We start from the raw sequence: 17,132 nt of genomic DNA on the forward strand, positions 1-17,132 counted from the left end.
AACTTCTCTTATTCCATAGCTTCTTACATTGATGCAATGATCTTCCAGGCATAATGGTTCTGCATTCCTGTGTTAGAATATTACCCAGTTTTTCGAAGCCAGTTTACCTTTGCAAAGGAAGAATACAGTGGATCTTAAATAATATACCAAAATTCTTCCAACTCTTGGTTACAAGGTATAGATGTAAGGGAAGTGGTATGTTGAAATGGGTACACCAAAGAGCTCTTCCAGCTCTGCTGACTCATTGTTCCCTTTGAATAAGTCTTCTCTTGTTCCTCTTTATGTGTAGAATGAGAATGCTAGATACTAATATTTGTCAGAGTGGGCAGTAGCAAGTTATATAAAAAGATGGTAAAATATGAACTGCAGAGACGTCAATTACTTGTCCAGAAAAAAAATTTGAAATAGAAATAGCTTTTGCACAGAAATTACCAACTGGTTCTCAACCCTGACTGTACATAATAATCATTAGGGCACGTATACCTGGTTCTCACCTCCAGGAAGTCCATTTTCATTGGTCTGGATTAAGGCCCTAGCATCAGTCTTTTAAGCACCCCTACATGATTCTGTTTTATAGCCAGTGTTGAAAACTGCTAATTTAAGTGAATGTTTTTATCCTGTAGATATCACCTCATGACTTTTAGAGGCATCTGACGGATTGTAAGAAAGAGCAGTGTGAGAACTTGGAGTTATTATGATTTGCTTAATGAAAATCATATTAAAAATCACTCATTTTCAGCTGGGCGCGGTGGCTCATGCCGGTAATCCCAGCACTTTAGGAGGCTGAAGCAGGCGGATCACGAGGTCAGGGGTTCAAGACCCGCCTGGTCAACATAGTGAAACCCCATCTCTACTAAAATTACAAAAATTAGCCGGGCGTGGTGGCACCCACCTGTAATTCCAGCTACTTGGGAGGCTGAGGCAGGAGAATCACTTGAACCCTGGAGGCGGAGGTTGCAGTGAGCTGAGAGCATGCCATTGCACTCAGGCCCGGGCAACAGAGCAAGACTCTGTCTCAAGAAAAAAAAAAAAATCACTCACTTTCATTTTGTAATATTGTGCTAGACGTGACCTTCTCTGTATTTATCAGACATGTCTTTCCCTTAAAGGACATTGCCCTCTTCACTTCATGTCACATTTAGTTGTAGTTGGTTTGTTTCCCATATTGCCATGACTTCCTCACCTAAACTTACCTTTCATCGTTGGGTCCTCATTAGGGTCTCTCCCAAGTGAATCTTTCCGTTCCCTGTTCTTTCCGTTTCATGACCTATTTCTCCTCCTTTTTACCAGATTGAGAGCTAAATAAATCACTTTAAGCTGTACTGAATTTCTCTATGGTTTTAAATTTTTAAGGGATGGAATCCTTTTACATATTCAAAAGGTTAGAAGCAGGCACAACACTTGCGAAAGGGGAGCAGTGAATCTGTGGGCAAGTAGCAAGTAAAATAAAGACGTTCTGGTTCACTTTACAGATGACTTAATACCACCTAACTTAGTTGGCGGGTGTTTATTGTTACTGAACCATAAATAGAAATAAATTTAAATGAAATTATGTTTTTAGATGGTAGACAAATGGCGTTAACCAGTGTTAAAGGTGTTAATAATAAATATATAAATAACTTTTAGCATTTGAAACTGTGATAAGGTATGAAAGGTGTCTGAAGGGCTGGGCACAGTGGCTCACACCTATAATCCCAGCACCTTGGGGAGCCAAGGCAGAAGGATTGCTTGAGCCCATGAGTTCAAGACCAACCTGGACAGTATAGTGAGACCTCATTTCTTCTTTTATTTTTTTATTTTATAGAGGCAGGGTCTCACTATAGTTGCCTAGACAGTCTTGAACTCCTGGCCTCAAGCAATTCACTAAGCTTGGACTCCCAAAGTGCTAAGACCTCATTACTACCAAAAAAAAAAAAAAAAAAAAAAAAATTAGCCAAATAGGGTGGCACACACCTATGGTGACAGCTACCCAGGGGACTGAGATGGGATTATCACTTGAGCCCAGGAGGCAGAGGTTGCAGGGAGCTAAGATCAAGCCATTACACTCCGGCCTGGGCAACAGAGTAAGACCTTGTCTCAAAAAAAAAACTGTTTAGGGGCCAGGCACGGTGGCTCATGCCTGTAATCCCAGCACTTTGGGAGGCTGAGGCGGGTGGATCACGAGGTCAAGAGATCGAGACCATCCTGGTCAACATGGTGAAACCCCATCTCTACTAAAAATACAAAAATTAGCTGGGCATGGTGGTGCATGCCTGTAGTCCCAGCTACTCGGGAGGCTAAGGCAGGAGAATTGCTTGAACCCAGGAGGCAGAGGTTGCGGTGAGCCGAGATTGCACCATTGCACTCCAGCCTGGGAGTGAAACTCCGTCTAAAGAAAAAAAAAAAAAACTGTCTAATAAAATGCTTGGCACATAGTAGGCACTGAATAAATAGTACAATGTATTATCAGCATCACTATTAGTTTTAATTAGTAATGATCTATAGATAGTATAAAATATTAAGGTAAAAGCTATTACATAATATTTTAAAAAATCAATTATATTCAAAAGATGATAGAGAATCAATATGTTATCTTAAAACTGGTTGACTAAAATACCAAGTGCTATGCCTTTCCTATATGAACTCTACCATTAGGTAACCAAATAGTACATGAGGAAAATTTCTCTTATTTATTAGTTATCCCAACTAACAAAATGGTTCTTTTTGTTTGTTTGTTTTGAGATGGAATCTTGCTCTGTCACTCAGGCTGGAGTGTAATGTCAGGGTCTTGACTCACTGCAACCTCTGCCAGCTGGGTTCAAGTGATCCTCCTGCCTCAACCTCCTGAGTAACTGGGATTACAGGCACATGCCACCACACCCAGCTAATTTTTGTATTTTTAGTAGAGATGAGGTTTCACCATATTGGTCAGACTGGTCTCAAACTTCTGACCTTGTGATCCATCTGCCTCGGCCTCCCAAAGTGCTGGGATTATAGGCATGAGCCACCATGCCTGGCCTCCAACTAACAAAATGTTTTAATGATAGAATTAGAATACCATTATTTGCAATCTCCAAGAATAGATACAGACATTGACTCACTATGACATTCACGAAAAGAAAAACATTATTAATCTGCCTTCTAATTAGAGAATAGGCTACCACCTGTAGTCTTTCCAAGGCATCTAACCTGATCAAGCCTTTGGATCCAGCATTCAACTTAGAGAATATACAGAAGATGGAAGAACAAGCTGAACTGCACCCTGAGTGTGCAGTTTCTGAGCTTCTCAAATGGCCTGAGCTTATCAACAGACAAATTGTAAATAAAGCAAGGTAGAGGATGAGCACCTGTAGATTAAGAGAGTCTTTAAGTGACACATTAACATTAATTCTTGAAATGGGAAAGAAAATTATAGTGTATACGGATGTACACCTGAGAAATAAAACCGTAAAGAAACAGAAGAAAGCAGTAATTGTTAAGGTCAGGAGAGTGGCTATTACAGAGGGAGGTCACGTGGTAGGCACATGGCAGTCTGTCTGGGGTGGCTGGCAGAATCCAGTTCTTGCTATGGGTGATAGTTTTGAGGATGTATTTCTTTTAAGAATCTATTAAGTAACAACACGTGTACCTTGTGTGGGTTCCTGAATAATCTATGTTTTATTTTATAATAAAAAGTTTTAAAAAAAACAAAAAAGATACAAAAGAATGAAGGCAGAGTAGCTAATATCCCAAAAAATTAGATTTCCCAAGTTTAACATATGTATAAAACATATGTTAACATTTAATATATATGTTAACATTTAATATATATGTTAACATATATGTGTATATATTAAATGTGTATATATTAAATAAGTATTCTGGATGTGTTCTAACTCCTTCAGCTAATAAATGAGAACAGGATTCTTCAAACCCTGTGTGTCCAACATAAGCGTAAGCATTTTACATGCATTATTTTATTCAATCCTCCTGACAACTCTACAAGGTGATATTAGCATCTTCTAGGTGAAGGCACTGGAGGCAACTGTTACATTTTCAGAGCAATCTAGCCATCCATCTGCAGTGCTATAGGTATAATTTGCCATGGATTGGATTGTGACAGAATAAGTAGTGATGACATTTCAGTGGCATCTGGCTGACATGTGGAATTTCGCACCCCCTCCCCTTCTCCACTAAGTGTGTAGCTTATGGCACCACTTAGAACCCTGTGTGGCCTCTTCCCTGGTTTTGGTGCTTTGGAAAATCAGGCATAAAAGGTCTGATCTTTTACTTTTTTTTTTTTTTTTTTTTTTTTGAGACGGAGTTTCGCTCTTGTTACCCAGGCTGGAGTGCAATGGCGCGATCCCGGCTCACCGCAGCCTCTGCCTCCTGGGTTCAAGCAATTCTCCTGCCTCAGCCTCCCGAGTAGCTGGGACTACAGGCGTGCGCCACCATGCCCAGCTAATTTTTGTATTTTTGGTGGAGACAAGGATTCACCATGTTGACCAGGATGGTCTCGATCTCTTGACCTCGTGATCCACCCGCCTCAGCCTCCCAAAGTGTTGGGATTACAGGCGTGAGCCACCGCACCTGGCCTTACTGCTTTTTTTTTCTTTTTATCAAACATATCAGTTTGGGTTTTTTTTTTTTTTTTTCTTTTTTTTTCTTTTTCTACAACTGCTCAATAATGCCTTGCCCTTGTGGTACGGCTCAGAAGCAAAGCAAGTTCTGGGGCTCATTTCTGAGCCAACTTCTTGGCAGAAAGGTAGGAGTCCCATGTCTAGAAAGGATTTTCTAAGCAGAGATTGTCATTATCATCCTCATCACCAGGGACCAGGCATTGATTATTTTGTCCTCCTTTTTGCAGACTGTTTCAATCTTGGAGCAGCGACTGACTTTGACAGAGGATAAACTGAAAGACTGCCTTGAAAATCAACAAAAGCTTTTCAGTGCTGTTCAACAGAAAAGCTGAATAAAAAATTCATTTTCATTTATTGGGCAGAGGCATAATCAATTAACAAATGTACATATACTCAGGAAGGCAGTACAAGATACTCCACGCAACACAACCACGTGCTTTTTATTCCACAGCAAGAATACACTTACCATGGCATTTCTTAAAAGGGTGACCAACAGACCAAAAGGCAGAAAAGGCATATTTAAGGACTAAGTTAAATACACAAATCAATGTGAAGGACTAATTTACATTACTGTCATTTATGATTGCAGTAATAAAGTGATAAGCATGCAAGTGACTGTATTTTCCCCACAGTATTTTTAAATGTCCGTTTTCATTTCTAGGCCAAATCCTGCCAGGAGAGTAACAAATCTCTGGATTTTACTGTTAAATCATTTTGGATTCACCACATTCAGACAATCATGAGGTGAAATAATTCACTTACCTGTAAAATAGCATCCTATATGCAAAGAATGAGTTATTGATCTGACTTTTTATATTTATTTCTGTTCAAAAAAATTATTCTTACTAATGCCTTGAAAAGATGAATAAAAATTCCCAGACCACAGAATTTCCACAGCAAGAATACAGTTATTTTAATTAACAATAGCATAGATATGGCATAGGGTTTTTAAATTTAATTTATGGTGTACTTTGCTTATCCATTGGCCAACCGGAAGGAAATGAAACATACCTTTCTATCACAGATGAATGTGCTGAATGATTTGGGTTGTATCTGATCATGGTTCACAAAAATTGTGTTAGTGTGATTTCAGTATGCGAAAAAGCCAGGATGATGCAACAGTGACATTTAAAAATACACACGTGTATGTGCACATGCTTCAGAAATATGGGGTGCTTTGGGCAGGTAAACAGTAAATACTTTTTAAATTTTAGCATCATCATCTTCCTATTTAATGAATTGTGATTTAAAACAAAATGAAAATGAGCCAGGTATTCTAAAAGATCCTGGTTACAAATTAAGAATTTAATTTTATTTTAAACCAAATTGAGATTAAATTGAAGAAGAGCAAGCAAATTAATTTCAGCTTGATTATCAACCTGTATCAAGAACAAAGATGGAAGGACGTGTCCCCATTTATGGTGTGTATAGGTAACATAGGGAAAATACTATTCTGTGTTTTGGAAGAGAAGAAATAGTGCCTTCCTATTTATTTCTATATTTAGAAATTTTTCTTAAATTTCAGTTGTATCTATGAGGTGGGTTTCTAAGTATCTTATTGTGTATTATAAGTGCCTTTTTATATCATACTAAGTGTGAGCTTCTGAACATTTTCAAGAGCTTACAAAGACTAAGTGGCTTTGTATTTTTATAACCTCATTGAGAAGACTAAGAAAGAAATGAAATGTCCTATCAATTTTGTTTACTTCGTCATACTTCAAACAATAAAGACATTTTTGCTTTAAAAGCAAAAGTTGTTCCTTTTCTTTTTAAATGATTAAAACCCGGAAATACTACATGTCTTATCTTTCAGCTCACTCTGTCTTTAATGTGTGTGAGAATCTTCTGGAGAGCTTGACAAAAGAGTTTCCTGGGCCCTATCTCCAGAGCTGATTCCATGGGTCCGGTGGGGCCTGCTCATTTGCATCTCTCGAAGTCTCGTGGTGATTCTGATGCTTTGGGCTGAGGGCCACACTTTAGGAACAACCTGTAGCCACTTTCTTTTTGTTTGTTTTAGAGATGGAGCCTCACTCTGTCGCCAGGCTGGAGTACAGTGGCATGATCTCAGCTCACTGCAACCCCTACCTCCCAGGTTCAAGCCATTCTCCTGCCTCAGCCTCCTGAGTAGCTGGGACTACAGGCACATGCCACCATGCCCAGCTGATTTTTGTATTTTTTATAGTAGAGATGGGGTTTCACCATGTTGGCCAGGACAGACTCAATCTCTTGACCTCGTGATCCACCGGAGTCAGCCTTCCAAAGTGCTGGGATTACAGGCATGAGCCACCATGCCCAGCCACCACTTCTTACAACCTAATGTTGCCACATATTTTTTACAGTCATCACAGAACTTTACAAGTTATATAAAAATAGTGATGATATAAATGCAGATGCTTTGAAACTTTTTCAACAGGCTCAATTTTCTGACTCCCATCTTGATTTACGTACTTTTTATAGCATTTGAGGAATCTCCTTCATCTTCATCAGATTCCAGCCCCTCCCTTTCCTAACTTGAATATGCAGCTGCCTGATCAACATTTCCACTTGGAACTCTAATAGGCGTCTCTAAATAGGTCCAAAACCAATTATTCTGCCCTCTACCTCTAAATCCCCACCCTAACTAGAGTCACTAGCAGCCTCTTTCCTGGACTTTGCATGTCTCAATAAAATTACAACTTTCCTGCTGGGCACGGTGGCTCACGCCTGTAATTCCAGCACTTTGGGAGGCCAAGGCAGACAGATCACAAGGTCAACAGATCGAGACCATTCTGGCCAACACAGTGAAACCCCGTCTCTACTAAAAATACAAAAATCACCTGGATGTGGTGGCTCATGCCTGTAGTCCAAGCTAGTTAGGAGGCTGAGACAGGAGAATCACTGGAACCTAGGAGGTGGAAGTTGCAGTTAGCTGAGATCATGCCACTGTGCTACTCCAGCCTGGCGACAGAGCAAGCCTCCATCTCAAAAAAAAAAAAAAAAAAGACAACTTTCTTTCCCATTGCTCAAGCTGACGACTTGAAATCCTCTTTGATTCCTCTCTTTCACGTGCCACAGTTCATTCCTTCAGGGCATTTTGTCAGAATGTAGAAAACACCTGACCACTTCTTACCACCTTCATCTCCCACCATTATCCAAGCCACTAATCTCTTGGCTGGATGACTAGAGTTGCCTCCTATTTTAGTCCCTTTGTGTTGCTATAAAGGAATACCTGAGGCTGGATGATTTATAAAGAAAAGAGATGTGTTTGGCCTATAATTCTGCACACTGCAGCAAGGAACATAGTGCAGATGCTTCTAGTGACCGCTTCAAGCTGCTTTTTCGCTCATGGTGGAAAGTGAAGGAGAGACGGCAGCACATGGTACAGAGGAGGAAGGAAAGAGGGGAGGGTGGTGCCAGGTTCTTTTTAACAATCAGTTCTCACAGGGACTAAGAGAACTCACTCATTGCTTGGAGGAGGGCATTGGGCCATTCATGACCCAAAGAACTCCCCTTAAGTGGCACCTCCAATAGTGGAGATCAGATTTCAACATGAGACTAGAGCCAAACAAACCATATCTAAACCATAGCACCTCCTGACTGGTCTCCCTGATGCCACCCTTGCACAGCAGGCCACAGTGGTTCTTGAAAAGGCTGAATCAAAGCACTTGGCTCTTCAGCACAGAACACTTTAAGGAGGGCTTCCCATCTCCCAGTAAAAGCCTAAGAGGCAACCTCTCCTCTTTAAATTTCCCTTTCCTTCTTGGCTAATCCTTACTCACCACCCTCGGGCCATAGTGGCCTCTTTGCAACCCTTTGAAGAAGCAAAGTGTTCCCACCTGAGGGCATCTGTAAACTTCCTCTGCCTAGAACTCTCTGCCCTTGGACATTGATGCCTTAAAACATTCAACTTGTGCTCACCTGGTACTTTTTTAGAGGGGTCCTCCCTGACTGCGCGAGTGACCCTCTCTCCATTCACTCCCTGATCCTTCACCAGGCTTTGTTTTCTCCAGTGCACTTATTACCATCTGACACATACATCGGTTCACACATATGTCTTTCCCTGGTAAGCAACTCTGCCTGTCAGTCATTGATGGATCTTAGAGCTGAGAATGGTTTCCAGTTTGTAGTAGGCACACAGCATATATTGTGTGAATACAGGACAACAGAAAGTTGCAGATTTTTCTCCTCCTCCACCCCTAAAGTGGCTTCTCAGCTATGATTATTTCCTGAGCAGAATGCCTCAGAAACCCATTTCAAGAAACTAAATTTGGTGTGAGTGGCTAAGCAGCAGTGAGTCCCCAGGATATCTGTGATAGGGGAAAATCACCAAAGGAACCATATTAATCTTCAGCCATATCAACTGATACTATCACTTCCTTCTTAGTGAGTATGACTCAACCAAATAGAATATAATAGGGTTTCTCAATATTTGTTTTCCTAGCTGCTGCAGATAGGATTTTTTTTTCTTACACATAAATATTTCTCTTGGACTTATACAAGTTGTTAAAGTAGATGTTAAAGGTTTTACAGGCTTTTTAAAAAAAGATAACTTCTCATTTGCCTGATGTATCTGTTAAGCAGAGGCACATGAAAAATTTTTAAAGTTTATTTGAGCAACAGTGACTCATGAATCAGACAGTGTCAAACTGCAAGCCGTTGGGCTCCCATGAAGGGAGTGCAAGGGGAAAACTTTTATAAGGTGTTTGAGGAAGCAATACAGAAAATATCTGGATCACTTAAAGTGGAACAGCAGCCTTAACGTCTCTAGTTGGAGATTAGTTGGTGGGTTCTGATTTGTTAAGCTTAAATGTGGTCTTCCTAGCATATGACCACTTACTCTGAGTTAGATTTCAGTTTGCTTACATAGGAACTCTGGGTGCTAGAGCTGCCTCAGTGTAATGGGCTCCCAATTAATTATTTTAGCAAACCAAGAGTTAGTTTGTGTCTCATTTACAAGTAGATTATTTCTTATTTTAATCTTGAAGATTAGTTTCTTTAAGTAGTACAGAAGAAAATAGGAAATTCAATTAATTAACTTTAGTGGAATATGTGAAAATAATCTCAAGGAAGATTTAGTTTATTCAATAATTATGACATATACTTAAAACTGCAATGTGGAAAGAAGGTAAATTGATAGGCTTTACCTTTCTAATGGTTATTTAATGGATAGGACCTCTGTGTTTTACTAAGGCTATGGAATTTTAATACAAACTTGTGCTACTCATTTTTTCCAGGGACAGAGCAAGCCACTTGCCTCTGGGATGAACACAAATCCAGCTGCTGAGCTGTTTTGCTTGGCTCATAGTTTTTTAAAAATAATTTTTATTTACCTGCTGATATTTAAAAGTTGGAAATTCTATATTAACATTTAGGTCTCTGGCTTGTCTTAGGAAATCAAAAGATCGGCAACTATTGGGCCGATCCATGGCAGCAATGAACTAGGGCAGGCTGGAGGGGACATACCCTCCTCCATATTGCCCCCACCCTCCTCCACTGCTTAACATTACCTAGATGGCCTCTGCCTAATTGACACCGGACAGATCCAAGTCTTTCTCAGAGTGTTCTAAGAAGACTGCAGCCATCTGTCCTCAATCCCTTTCTGAGGTTATTTTCTGAGCATACCTTTTTCTACATTCTTTATCCCTTCGCCCACAATCGTGTATTTTTTCATCAGCCCTGCTGAACTTTTCACCATTATGGGATGAAGCATGCCACTCCCTTCCCAATTCCACTTACATGGAGCAGGCTTTTTCCCTGCCCCCTGCATAACTCTTCTCTTCCTGAAAAACTCCCACTCATCCTTTAAAAGGTGGCTTGCATATCCCTGCATTCTTTTGCTCTTGTGCTTCCTCAGCATTCTGTGCTTATCTCTGGTACAACAGAGATTGCAGTACAGTTGCAGCTCTGCCTCTTCCACTATGACTTAACCTACCCAAAAGGCAGGCGTTGTCATCTTTAGATTCTCCACCTAGGGCATTGTGTGGCTCATAGGAGGAGCTCAACAATTCATTCTGCCATAAATGAGTATTTTTATTTTCATTTATTCAAGTGTTTCTTTCTAAAACGTTGCTCTATGCTTCACTTAAAGCCAAAAGCAGTTAAAACTAGGGCAGGTGGGCTGGAAGAAATAGGATAAGCAAAAATTTAGATGCTTGACATTTGGGGCTAAGAGGGCACTACTATAACCTGCCATTTATTATATAGCTCAGTAGTTACGTAGATAGTCTTATAAGCCAGAAAAACTTGATGCAAATTCTGGCTATGCCATTCTCTAGCAGTGTGACTGTCAAGGAAGGTACTCACAAAACTGAGTTTTCCTTAACCATAAAATGTAAAAATAGTCCAGGCGCGGTGGCTCACACCTGCAATCCCAGCACTTTGGAAGGCTGAGGTGGGTGGATCACGATGTCAGGAGTTCAAGACCAGCTTGGCCAAGTTAGTGAAACCCCATCTCTATGAAAAATACAAAAAATTAGCTGAGTATGGTGGCGGAAACCTGTAATCCCAGCTACTCGGGAGGCTGAGGCAGAGAATTGCTTGAACCCAGGAGGCCAAGGTTGCAGTGAGCCGAGATCGCACCACTGTACTCCAGCCTGGGCAACAGAGCAAGTCTCTGTCTTAAAAAAAAAAAATGTTAAAAATAATAATGCAAACTGCCTTTTTGAAATGATTAGTACAGTAGTTATCATGGAGTAGGTGATCGATAAATGGTAGATATTATTGTGATAAATAAATCATTTTGTTTCTCTGAACTACATTTCCAAAAATATGATTTCAACTGTAACTACTGAAATCAGATATAGGGCCTGTTATTAAGTGGTAGTGAATAAATGTGTGATATTTAATTCAAAGTTAATGTTGCATTTTTAAAATTTTAACAAAAATAATGATTATATCAAAGAAATTAGCCTTCCATGCATAGAAAATCTTACGGTTCTGGCCAAAAGCTGGCAATTGGGCAACTCCTGAGGCATTCAGCCTAAGAATACTAAAGTAATAATTTCCTAAATAAAGGTGAGGCAAAAACCAGAAGTGGGGGAAGGGCTTAGAATGTGAATCAAGTAAATGTCATTAAGAAAAAGGCTTGCCTGGAACTCAAACTATTTTTGCCCTTTGACCATTTGGAGAACAGGTATTATCTGCTTACTGCCTTTTATCTAAAGACGAGATAGTACAGCCGGGCGTGGTGGTGTGTGCCTGTAGTCCCAGCTACTCAGGAGGCTGAGGTGGGAGGATCGCTTGAGCCCAGGAGTTCTGGGCTGTAGTGCACTATGCCGATCGGGTGTCCACACTAAGTTCGGCATCAATATGGTGGCCTCCCGGGAGCAGGGGACCACCAGGTTGCCTAAGTAGGGGTGAACGGACCCAGGTCGGAAACGGAGCAGGTCAAAACTCCTGTGCTGATCAGTAGTGGGATGGCGCCTGTGAATAGCCACTGCACTCCAGCCTGGGCAACATAGCAAGACCCTGTCTCTTTATATAAAATTAAAAAAAAAAAATACAAGATAGTACAGTTCCTCACTTAACACTTCATTGATGTGTAGAGCAAACTTGGAGGCTGTTAGTCCCATGAATTCTATGCATCTAAGAGGATTGGAAGGTACACCATCTGTTCCTGAGTAGAACTATTTAGCTGCTGAAAGAAAAAAACTGATTCTAATATTTGAGGCTTATTGACAAATATGATCAATCCATGAGCACATTAAATAATAAAAACAAGTGGATCTTTAGATTTTTAAGTGAAATTATGTAACTGATACACCATATGCTTCATTTTCCTTGATGGCTTATACAACTCTTTGCCTTAGCAAGTCATGAGGTTTTAGACTTCATGCACCAGAGGATTTATGAATGTACAGCGAATCTAGGAACACAACGTAATTGCCAGGTTGTCTTCCATAAGCTCCAGCTGTGACTCAGCCAGGTAACACAATTGCAGCCTGAACTCACTAGGAAAATAGGCCAGTGGCTTGCCAAGAGGCAGAGGTTAATGGGGAGCATGGGTGGCAGGGGTATGTGCTCAACTACTTTTTCTTTGCAAGGCATATTAGTTGCATTTTCTTTGGAGTCAAATCTCAAACATATTCCTACTAAAAATGAACACTTGATTTGAGATTCTTCTCATTATAAAATAGATTTCACAACAAAAGCAATAGGAAAAATAACTTCATCACCTAAAACTTCTTAACTTATAAAGCAAAAAATACATGGATAGAAAACACTGGCCGGGCACGGTGGTTCTCATCTGTAATCTCAACACTATGGGAGGCCGAGGCAGGCGGATCATTTGAGGTCAGGCATTGGAGACCAGCCTGGCCAACATGGAGAAACCCTGTCTCTACTAAAAATACAAAAAATTAGCCAGGCGTGATGGTGAGTGCTTGTAATTGCAGCTACCCCCTCGGGAGGCTGAGGCTGGAAATCTGTTTGAGCCTGGGAGGTAGAGGTTGCAGTGAGCCATTGCACTCCAGCCTGTGTGACAAATCGAGACTCTATCAGAAAAAAAAAAAAAAAAAAAAAAAAATTGTCAGAAATGCAACACATAGGCCGGGCGCGGTGGCTCAAGCCTGTAATCCCAGCACTTTGGGAGGCCGAGGCGGGTGGATCACGAGGTCGAGAGATCGAGACCATCCTGGTCAACATGGTGAAACCCCGTCTCTACTAAAAATACAAAAAACTAGCTGGGCATGGTGGCGCGTGCCTGTAATCCCAGCTACTCAGGAGGCTGAGGCAGGAGAATTGCCTGAACCCAGGAGGCGGATGTTGCGGTGAGCCGAGATCGCGCCATTGCACTCCAGCCTGGGTAACAAGAGCGAAACTCCGTCTCAAAAAAAAGAAAAAAAAAAGAAATGCAACACATAATTGGGAACGTCAACATTTCAAAAGTAGAATTGAGTTAGTTCACATGATACAAAGTTAATGAGGGAAACTTAACATACGTGCAAACAACAGCATGGAGTGAAAAAACAATTCACTTTTTTGCCCAAGGGTATCTTAAACAAAGATTGGCCATGTTCTGAACCACACAATGTGTTAGTCAAAACTCTGTATGCCAAGTATGCAGAAAGTAAATCATAAAATTGGAAATAACAATATAAAAATGCTCAATCACACAGAAAACATGGAAACGAAAACTTAATCTTCACTGAACAATGTGTGAGAGAGGAAACCCCAAAGTGTAGTAAACAGTATTTTAAAATAAAAATAGGCGGGGCATAGTAGCTCACATCTATTATCCCAGCACTTTGAGAGGCTGAGACGGGAGGATTATTTAAGGCCAGGAGTTGGAGACCAGCCTAGGCAGCATAGTGAGACCCCCATCTTCACAAAAGTTTAAAAATTAATTGGGAGTGATGGTGCATTCCTGTAGTCTTAGCTACTTGAGAGGCTAAGGCAGGAGGATTGCTTGAGCCCAGGAATTTGAGTCTGCAGAGTTATGATTGCACCACTGCACTCCAGCCTGGGAGACATAGTGAGACCCTGTTTCTAAATTTTAAAAAAAGGAAGAAAGAAGGCTGGGCATAGTGGTTCACACCTGTTATCCCAGCACTTTGGGAGGCTGAGGCGGGCAGGTCACGTGAGGTAAGGAGCTTGAGACCAGCCTGGCCAACATGGCGAAACCCGGTGTCTACTAAAAATACAAAAATTAGTTGGTCATGGTCGCAGGCACCTGTAATCCAAGCTACTGGGGAGGTTGAGGCAGGAAAATCGCTTGAACCCAGGTGGCAGAGGCTGCAGTGAGCCAATATCATGCCACTGCACTCCAGCCTGGGTGACAAGAGTGAGTGAGACTCCATGTCAAAATAAAGGGAGGAGGGCCAGGAGCAGTGGCTCATGCCTGTAATCCCAGCACTTTGGGAGGCCGAGGCAGGTGGATTACAAGGTCAAGAGATTGAGACCATCCTATTCAATATGGTGAAACCCCATCTCTACTAAAAATACAAAACATTAGCTGGGCATGGTGGCATGTGCCTGTAATCCCAGCTACTGAGGAAGCTGAGGCAGGAGAATTGCCTGAACCCAGGAGACGGAGGTTGTGGTGAGCCAAGATCACGCCACTGCACTCCAGCCTGGGTAACAAGAGCAAAACTCTGTCTCAAAAAAAAATAAATAAATAAAATTTAAAAAAAAAATAAAGGGAGGGAGGGAGGAAATGAAGAAGGAAGGGAGGGAGAAAGGGAGGGAGGGAAAGAAGGAAGGAAAATTAATCATGTCTTTGTCTCCCTCTGATCCTTTCATGAACTCGAAACCAAGACATGGCAAAATGAGAGAGCATCTATGGGTTTTTAAGTATTTATTTCAGAATGCTTTCAATACATTAAAAAACTTTTTTTTGAGATGGAGTCTTACTGTGTTGCCCAGGCTGGAGTACACTGGCGCAGTCTTGGCTCACTGCAACTTCCATTTCCTGGGTTCAATTGGATTCTTCTGCCTCAGCCTCCTGAATAGCTGGGATTACAGGCACCCAACATGACCAGTTAATTTTTGTGTTTTTAGTAGAGGTGGGGTTTTACCATGTTGTCCAGGCTGGTCTCAGACTCCTGACTTCAAGTGATCCTCCTGCCTCAGCCTCCCAAAGTGCTGGGATTACAGGTGTGAGCCATGGCACCTGGCCTACATTAAAAACTTTTTAAAAATACAAAGAAAAACAAAACAAAATGCTATCACGTATCATTCTGAGATGAGACACCTTATTTAAGAAACCACTACAGTTTACCTAAGATACTTGTGTGACCAGAAGAAAGGAGAATAAGAAAGCTCAGCAGGGAAAGGATTTGTGGAGCTTGATGCCAGATACAGAGTGGGGAGCCATCCAAGGTTGTGGACAAGGACTTCTTGCTGAGATCTGCATCTCTTAATTCTAACGAAACACTATCACTACCCTAAGTTGTTTCCTCTCCTTAATCCCCAGAGGAAATCCCTTTACTTTTCAGAGATAAAAAGTTAGCAGAACAAAGAGAAACTCAGGGGAAGCGCCTGGGCCTTTTGCTACAGAATTCCACTGAAGCCTTTCCAAGCCCAGAGGATAGAACCCGAGGGCTATACTATTTATTTCCACACCTGGATTGAATATCAAGGTCTGTGAGAAGATAAATCATTTAGAAACCTGATGTTCTTACAGGGGGCTGTTGCTTTTTCAGAACTCTAATAACTATGTCAAAGACAAAAATCACATGAAAAGTTCAAAGTTGTTAAATCCCCCTTCTGCACCACACTTCAGCAAGCGAGAGTCAAGAGTCTCACAACTGTTGGTGTTGATCATTCCTTCTCTGAAAAGAACAGATTAAAGATGCAACATTGAGGTGGGAGGAAAAGAATCAACCGCTTGAAGTGGCAGTTCTTACTCAAGAGAACACCTGTCTAAGACTTTCACTATGTACACTTCAAATGGAATGATTTAGGCAAAAGACACAGGCCTTGATTTTGAATCATATGTGATCCTGAAAAATACATTGAAAAAGAGTTGAGGCCTAGGAGGGTCCTGATTTAGTAGTTTCCAATCCAGTACAGACTTATTCAAGACAGCATGTCAAAGCTCAGCCCATTCCAAGGGCATTTCATTTTTGGAATCAGCAATAGGAAGTAATTATAATGTGAATATAAAAAAACCAGAGATGATAAAAATCCTACGCAGCGTGATGCCTCCAGCTTTGTTCTTTTTTTCTTAGGATTGTCTTGGCTATACCAGTTCTTTTTTGGTTCTATATGAAATTTAAAGTATTTTTTTCTAAATCTGTGAAGAAAATCTATGGTAGCTTGATGGGAATAGCATTGAATCTATAAATTACTTTGGGCAATATGGCCATTTTCACGATATTGATTCTTCCTATCCATGAGCATGGAATGTTTTTCCATTTGTTTGTGTTCTCTCTTATTTCCTTGAGCAGTAGTTTATAGTTCTCCTTGAAGAGGTCCTTCCCATCCCTTGTAAGTTGTATTTCTAGGTATTTTATTCTCTCTGCAGCAATTCTGAATGGAAGTTTGCTCATGATTTGGCTCTGTTTGTCTATTATTGGTGTATAGGAATACCTGTGATTTTTGCACATTGATTTTGTATCCTGAGATTTTGCCAAAGTTGCTTATCAGCTTACAGAGTTCTTGGGCTGAGACAATGCGGTTTTCTTTTTTCTTTTTTTAGACAGAGTTTTGCTCTTGCTGCCCAAGCTCACTGCAACCTCTGCCTCCTAGGCTCAAGCAATTCTCCCTGCTTCAACCTCTCGAGTAGCTGAGACTACAGGGGTCCACCACCATGCCTGGCTATTTTTTGTGTTTTTTAGCAGAGATGGGGTTTTGCCATGTTGGCCAGGCTGGTCTCGAACTCCTGACCTCAGATGATCTGCCCGCCTCCACCTCCCAAAGTGCTGGGATTACAGGTGTGAGCCACTGCACCTGGCCTAGATTTCTGGTTTTAGTTGAAAAATTGGAAGACCTGGTATTATCTTATATATTATGTATTACATGTCATATTATTCCATGTCAGGCATACAGCTTCCCATTGCAATAACCTCCAGTTTACCTGTTCTGCTTTGTTGAACCAGTATCTAAACAATGTGA

The 17,132-nt window shown here is 41.0% G+C and overlaps 1 protein-coding gene across 11 annotated transcripts in view; it reads left to right on the forward strand.

The window, feature by feature from the left end:
• The window catches only part of POC1B (POC1 centriolar protein B), a 120,357-nt gene that overhangs the window by 84,441 nt on the left and 18,784 nt on the right, over positions 1 to 17,132 (forward strand). For 8 of the 11 annotated variants that reach the window (XR_012518391.1, XM_003927866.4, XM_010338480.3 and 5 more), the window contains one exon: positions 4,826 to 6,351. The exons of 2 other annotated variants lie outside the window; for them this stretch is intronic. Coding sequence is in view for 7 of the 9 variants with exons in the window: in XM_003927866.4 (XP_003927915.1) it covers positions 4,826 to 4,930 (105 nt within the window). In the remaining 2 variants the exon portion in view is untranslated. Of the gene's footprint in view, positions 1 to 4,825; positions 6,352 to 17,132 lie in introns of those variants that run through there. One more of the 11 variants, XR_012518389.1, reaches the window with a different exon arrangement.

Source organism: Saimiri boliviensis, chromosome 7, assembly GCF_048565385.1.
Source record: "Saimiri boliviensis isolate mSaiBol1 chromosome 7, mSaiBol1.pri, whole genome shotgun sequence".
In the NCBI taxonomy this organism is placed as follows: domain Eukaryota; kingdom Metazoa; phylum Chordata; class Mammalia; order Primates; family Cebidae; genus Saimiri; species Saimiri boliviensis.